This window comes from Pipra filicauda, unplaced genomic scaffold (assembly GCF_003945595.2).
Source record: "Pipra filicauda isolate LSUMZ 115617 unplaced genomic scaffold, ASM394559v2 scaffold147_size4022426_pilon, whole genome shotgun sequence".
Taxonomy (NCBI): Eukaryota; Metazoa; Chordata; class Aves; order Passeriformes; family Pipridae; genus Pipra; species Pipra filicauda.
This window is the reverse complement of record NW_024103962.1, coordinates 3313348-3320693: the sequence shown is the minus strand read 5'-3', so window position 1 is coordinate 3320693 and position 7346 is coordinate 3313348. Positions and strand designations below refer to the sequence as shown.

The following is a 7346-nucleotide window of genomic DNA, read 5'->3' as shown; positions in this document are numbered from 1 at the left end:
ATGGTGAACAAGTTTTATTGCCTGTAGATTAATAATACATGAGCAGAAGGGAAGGGTGTGACAGCAAGTGTTCAACAGGGAGTGCCTTAAGAGGTTTTCTACCTCTGAAAAAGCATGCTTGGAGTTAACTATTAATTAATGGCTTGGTTTGGTTTTTTTTAACTTGAGCCGAGAGGGTGGGGAAGAGGGAGTGAGAGAACACAAAGGTTGAAGCAACTTCATAAGAATTCCTTCACTGCTGTTTATTCATCTGTGCATGAACAAAATTTTGTGATGGAGCTTTGTCAGGCCAGGAGAAAACATGGTTATCCTGCCATGCAGGCCCCTTTTAGCTACCCGCCATTTTTTGGACACATAAAACACTTTTCATTACCAAACATGCTGCCCCCCATCACTCCCTGCCCCACCCCTACAACCCTCCTCAACTGTGAAAGCTGGATGAGAGACAAAGATGAGAGCCTCTACCTTCACAGTCTTTTACTAACGTATGACTTAGGCATTTTCAAACTGCTCTCTTACCTTATGAGGTGTCAGTGCTAACACAGTTTTTATTATATAGTGAAATATGGTGAAAAAAAGGCCAACTTACCCTCCCACCTCCCCTCCCCAAAAAAGCAGTTTTATCTTTTAACTCCTGGGCGTGGGGTGGGGAAACAGCAGCCCTGTCTCTGCCCCCAAAGGCCATGCATGCTGCTTTTGGCAAGTTACCCACTTTCCATTTTCTAGAAAAGGTGGTTTTGTTCTTCAGAGATGGGTGTCAGTGAATGTGGTGTGCTCCTTGGTGACAGTGCTGAAGCCTTTGATGACATTGGCAAGATCTTCTTCATCTACATACTGTTAGGAAGGGGGAAAAGAAGAAGCATGTCAACCAAAGCTGTACCAGGCTAAAGGTGATTCCTTCATTTCTCTTTCCTCCTACCCCCTTAAAAAATGGTTCTGAAATAGATAAATAAGTGTATTTCTAATGTGTTCCCTTTCCTTCCAGTATGAGGTAAGAACCTAAAGCATTCAAGCACCTGAATCCAAACCAATTAGATTTTCATAGTAAGCAGTAAGTTAAGAAAAATACAATCACTCTATATATCTGTCAAATGGTAAATAAAATAGTGCTTGTTGTAGTGTAGTGAGGAACTTGAGAGACATGAAAAGACAAAAATACATGTTTACATTTTTGTTTTGGATAACAACCATACCACACAATTTAGGTAAGCTTTTGTTTTCAAGGGAGGGTCTGAATTTCTTACAGTTGTACTCCTGCTAATGCATTGGGCCAGGGAAAGAGTTGAAAGCAGGAGAGAAATAAACTATGTCCATAGCATAAATAGAACACCAGCAGTATTACTGCAGAGAGGTGTCCTCGGCCACTACAGCCATTTAGTACATTGGTTTGCAACCTGGACAAAGAGGTAAACAAAACTTGCTGCTATTCCTAAGCTACTGAGTGAAATAGAAGAACTGAGTGAAAAGCATTGCAGGAGGTTTGCAAGAGAATACCTGAGCCACACAGGAGCAGAGGCTTGGTTTCAGAGGAATGTAAAGCGATGTACAGAGGGTAAAAAGAATAACCAGCTCTGTATGTATAGCTGATCATTTGATAAAGTAGATGAGCTCAGGCTGTCAGGGTTGTTTGCCACCACAAAGGAGAAAAAGTTTTTTTTCTGCTCCTGCCACTTACGAAACTCACTGCACTATTTTTAAATACTTCTAACATGCACATGGGGGGGTTTGCAAGCTAAACCAAATCATGATGTCAGCCCAGGATAAGTGGATAGAGCAAGAGCTTCCTCTCTCAGCAGCAGGAAGCTGTTCTTTTGGCTAATGAGATCATACAGAGGTACACTCTGGGGGAGTTGTTAGTCCCCAAGGAATTAAATCACAAGGATGTGATATCTCTCAGAAAAGGGCAAGGCTGAGTCATGATACCACTAAATTTGGAAGTCCATGAGCTGCAGAGTGCAGGCTGAAAGTTAACCTGTACCCACAGGGGGTTTGCCTAGAGCTAAGTTATCACTACATTCTTTCTTAAGCCTTATGAGCTGCCTGGGTCCTGCTGTTATGGCAGTGATGGTACCAACACCCCTGTACTGGGGTATGCCTGTATGTTCCAGCCCTTCCAGCTGTTTGGTGTACCGAAGATGAAAGCCCAAGGAAGCTGCTTGGATTTATGTGCCAATCCTGCTCCAGTTCACTTTGCATTTTGGACAAGATTCACTCACTAACTGCACACTCCATCTAACTTTGTTACTGCTTCACAGGCTCTTCAAACCCATTCTGGCTCCTTTTTAGGAACCTTATTATTCAGCTTTTTCAGGGAGCAAACACTTATGTCTTGCTGACTCCTGAACCTTCCCACACATCTGGTCAGGGAAGAGTAGAAACCAGGCTGGGGGCAGAGAAGAGTGGAAGTTAAAAGCCTGTTTCCTGGTGACAAAGAGGAAAGGAAGTTGTCACTCTCCTTGACTTGAGAATCATCATTTTTTGTATCTGTGTGTTCAGATGCCTGTTGCTGATGCTGGCTAGTCCTGTCCTCTTCTAAATTAAAAGAGGGGTAATCTGCCTGCACCCCTAACCTCATTCTAGTCTCATGTGGGCAGAGTTTGAAGTCATTTGTCGTACATGCCAGAAGACCTGAGTGTTCACGTGATCTCTCTGTTGTCACTGAGCAGAGTACAGAGAGCAGGTCTCACCAGCAATTGACAGAACAGGAGTCCCTTGAACACAAGCTCCTACCTCTGGCACTAAATTTACAAAGGATGCCAAGACATCCCACCTCACACATTTCTCTGCTGAAATGCAGAGAAAGAAAAGCTTGTGAGTTGACCAAATAGAAGGGAATTCTTCAAGGTACATATCCTTGGTAGACCATGGAGTTCACAGTTCAATGGGAACCACAGAGAGATGTGTGTGGATCCCTTGAATCCTGTAAGAGCAGTGTGTGGCTCCAGAAGAGAGCAGTAGACTTGAAGGATTTTGAGGATCTAACCTATGACCGTGACCTTCTAGGCCTTTTGGCTGTGTCTTCAGCAACTATCGATATTTAGACCTTTTCATGATTCTAACAGAACAGACAAATCCGGCAGGAGATGCACAACAGCGTCATAGAGGAGCAGGAGTCCTTACCAAGCCACGACCAGCAGTGCGGTGATTGCGAAGAATGGCATCCCAAGGCGATTCTTCAAAGGTCTTTTTGTCATAGAGGTTGAGCAGCTGGCTGACACTGCGGTGGAGAGAGGCTTGGGAAAACGTGCGACTTAGCTGGCTCTGACTTAGTCTCCTTCCGCCAGGTGTGATATGGACACTGCGGCTGCTCATGGGAGAACCAGCTCCTGGAATTTTCGTATCTGCTAGTCCCTAAAAGGAAATAAAAAAATTAAAGGCATGGTCTTAAATACTTTACCTGAATAAAAACAAAGCAGGAGTGGAAGAGAACAGAGAAATCCGTGCTTCAAAAATCATGCACAATTATAAACAGAAGAAAAAAAAATGGACCTTTCCCCATTGTGGACAATCATATCATGAAAAAGAAAAAAACCCCAAACAAACACAAAAAAACCCCAAAAACCAACCAACCAACCAACCAAAAACAACAACAACAAAAACAACCCCCCAAAAAACAAACAAAAAAAATCCAAAACCACAAACCAACACTGCAAACCAGGACTTTCCTGATTTTTTTTCCTTTTTCCTATTTTTTTTTTTAAGTAGCCAACAAGCAGAGGTCCAAAGATTTTTTTACTACCAGAATGATAGCTCAGACTTGCACAGCAAGGGGATGTTAGCAGACTTTTTCAGTTATTGTGACTAGGGGAAAAAACATTCACCCACCAGGAGAAACATGCAGATGCCTGGTTTTGCATGCTTGTTGAGTCATCTGACACATCACACATCTTGCAACTCTGCAAGCTAATGACTCTACCTCAAAGTGCATTGTGTATCTTTTGAGTGTGACACTGCTTGATGAATTGGATGTGTCAGCAATAGTCTCAAACTGAGATTAAAGAGAGAGAGGAAAAGCGTTAGGGCAGGGCAAGGTGCAATGCAGGTGTACCTTACAAAGGGTGTGAATTAGCTGCAGCTCTGTGAGGGAGAGTAATGTAGCAGGACATGGGGGAGTAGGGGAACTGGCAAAGATCAGGCACTTTTTAACTTTTAAGTGGTCATCAAGTACTGTGTGGGCAGCTAGCATTGCTGGCCACATGACCTCACTAACAACTGTAAAACACAAGCGATTTTGCCACTCTATTGTAGCTCTGTCCTAACTTCTCAGATTAAGTCCTTCAACTGATGCACTGTAAAATCTTCCTTCCTATTAAGTCCATGAGCTTCTGGAAAAAGAGAAGGGAAAAACAAAATAGAAAATAAAAGAAAGGGCAGGAACGTGAAAGGGAATTGGGCAGGCATGCCAACAGCAAAGACATTTTAAAGTCAAGAGGAACAACGTAACATGACAGACTGTAGAGGAAAAGGAATCAAAACCATGAGATAAAAAAAAGAAGTTTCTTATGCTCTTAGCCTTTGCCAGGAGAAGGGGCACACTGGAAATCCCATTGTTTCCAAGAGCTCCTTGGTTGAGGCACAGATGCAGCATCTTGGCACTGAGACAAGAAGGAACAGAATGCGTGAAGGATGCAGGAGTCACTATCCTGCTTGATGGCACTCACAGGAAAAAGAAGCTGAGAAGTGACAAGAAGAATCATCTCACGGCCTGTGCCTGGGAAGAAGCGTGGAAGTGGAAGGCACGGCTGTTTCTATTCTCAGTCTCATAACAATTTCCATATTCCTTTTGTTTTGCTTTTCCTCAAGGGGTAGGATAGCACTACTACTCTTCTATATGATGGAATGTGTTTTTTATGCATTCTTTTTCAGAATTATAATTTGTCATGATAAAGATTACAGAAAACCTTCCTCTTTATCACTCCTCAGCAGTCTTCCTCCCACGTCTCTGGTGGTACCACCACAGGTCTGTGTGCACAGATGCACACATGCATTTTGTGAAGGTCCTTAGCTTTTTCCCTGATTGCTCCCTCTCCACTCCAAACCTTCCTGGCATGCAGCTTGTCCTAGAGCATTCCAGCTGGGTGGTGGATGGATACTAGAAAGAAATAGAGCCTCTCCCCAAGTCCTGCTTTTTGCAGGCATATCTCATGGATACCAGACAAAGACTGTCAGATTGATCCTGGTTAGCCATCCACAGCAGGCAGTGGGGAACACATGAAAAGTTCCTCTGAAAAGCACATTTTATCACCTACCTTCTCACAGCATGCCAAGGACTTTTCAACTCTATTGCAGATGTCAGCTAACATGAGGTGAGAGCAGTGGCTTTGTATTTTCTCTGACTCCAGATTCAAAGTTTGTCTTTGGCATCAGAAGCATTTCAGGACCTGAAACCAGGTGCCATAGGGCTCTGTTTAGACTATGCACCTGTAGCCTGGCTCTCAGTGCCCATGTAGCACCAGACAGTCCTTTTCCTACACTGGACAGCCTCCATTTGGTAACCAAACGAGCAATAAAATAGCAGAAAGAGGAATAAAAACTCTTGTGTGTGTGTTTGGGGGCCATATAGAAATATAACGTTATGGATACACAACACTGTATTTTGGCAAACGTACCGGATGGGTTTCACCTGATGAATACACACTCATCGGTGATGTTCTTTTCTGGAGTGGAACTAAAGGAGGCCTGTCTCGTGCATAGGGTTGCTTTTTGACCTTCCTTTGAAGAATTAAGGAGAGAAGAATAGCCAAGAGGATCAAACCTAGAACTACCATCAGCACTGCAAACCACAACTCGTTGTAGAATTTTGCATGTTTAGACTCTGCTTTGTCCTTCTCTCCAGGTGTTGTCAAGATCAGACCTGTAAAAAGAGGGATTAGGGGAGAAAGGGAATGTTATTTCAGAAAGCATTTAACAATATGCTATCTCTTTCTCCACTAATAAATTAGGCAGAAATTTAAGTAATTTTGTAGTCATGTGCTTTTTTGCACTTATGTTCAAGGTGGCATAATGGTTCAATATGCTCGTAGGCTATAATAAAAATCTTACTACCCTCAAGAGACCCTGCTTAAAGTTCTGGCATTGCTGCTTAGGCTGGAAATCACCATTGCATCAGCAGCTCTTCTGAAAGGAGGTGGTAGAGGTGGAATGTGAGGAAAAAAGGGTTCTCCAAATAACCTTGAGTGGAAATGACTATGGTAATTTCAGAGCAGTACAGAGGACATTTGCTCCAGAACTGTGTAGTGGCAATTAACAAAAGAGGGGGGGGGAAGGCTTAACTGAAATAAGTGATACATTAATATAAAAGCAAAGAACATGAAACATTTTTCTCCTTCCCCCCACCTGTTAGAAAAAACCAGTCAACTTGGTTGGCTTTGCTTATACACAACAGAAGTGTAAGAAATCTCAGTGACAAGATTTCCTGGTTATTTGCAATCCTACATTCATTTCCAGACTCTTGGCTAAGGAATTTCCATCACCTTCGCTTGCAAGCCTCCTCAAAAAGTTGCCTACGGTGCTGATAGAGCTTGCAGTAGACTATGGGTACAAGCATCAATCAAAAGAACAAAGGGGCAGAGTGTGGAAGGTGTTGGATGTAGAGCAACTGGGAACATCTTATAATGACTTTACAGCAGCCTTGCCTGAAATTCTGCAGGAGGATGGAGTGAGAACATGAAAAGTGTTATAAGGGAAATGCAGAGTAAAGAATAATTGCAAAGACAGATCTATTTTAAGAAACCAAACAAGATGCAACTCAAAAAAGAACTTAATTAATTAAACCCAATATATAATTTAGAAATGGTTCAAACTTAGCTTTGCTTCATAGAAAACTAAGAAGTTAAAAAACTTTCACTGGAACTCTGTACTGTTAGGCATCTACTACTTAATGGACAAGAAGTGACTGAGATGTCACCACACCAAACTCCCTTGCTTCCACAAAACAGGCAAAAGCCTCATGAACAGAAGGGAAATGGCAGGTGTTATAAACTGGGTCCTGACAATATCTTGTATGACATTCTTATAAACTGGCTAGTGGAACGAATCCCAGGTGAAACTGCTGGTTGGTCACAGGAGAGGAGCAGGCGCATATCCCTTGCTGGGCTGGGTGGGATGCAAGGAGGAGAAAGGATATGTATTCTGTCAAACTGAGGGAGAACTTTGGAGGACAGGATTGAAATTCAAGATAATCTGAATTTGGAAATAAAATCTAGAAGAGAGCAGATTCTATTTAGCAGGAAAAAGCACAACATTTTGGAGCACTATATTTATGTAAAAATAAAATAAAAAATATTACATGTATGGAGAGAGGATCTGAAGCCAATCATGAGAGTTGTCCCATCCCTGGAAGTGTT

The 7346-nt window shown here is 42.5% G+C and overlaps 1 protein-coding gene across 2 annotated transcripts in view; it reads right to left on the bottom strand.

Moving 5' to 3' along the window:
* Positions 1 to 217: 217 nt before the first annotated feature.
* Positions 218 to 7346, bottom strand: part of USH2A (usherin) — a 378126-nt gene continuing 370997 nt past the window's right edge. Inside the window, exons 70-73 of one of the 2 annotated variants that reach the window (XM_039378797.1) lie at positions 5610 to 5854; positions 3917 to 3988; positions 3121 to 3351; positions 218 to 834 (exon numbers count right to left, since the gene is read on the bottom strand). In XM_039378797.1, the coding sequence (XP_039234731.1) occupies positions 745 to 834; positions 3121 to 3351; positions 3917 to 3988; positions 5610 to 5854 (638 nt within the window). In that variant the 3' untranslated portion in view covers positions 218 to 744. Of the gene's footprint in view, positions 835 to 3120; positions 3352 to 3916; positions 4596 to 5609; positions 5855 to 7346 lie in introns of those variants that run through there. The other variant, XR_005562590.1, reaches the window with a different exon arrangement.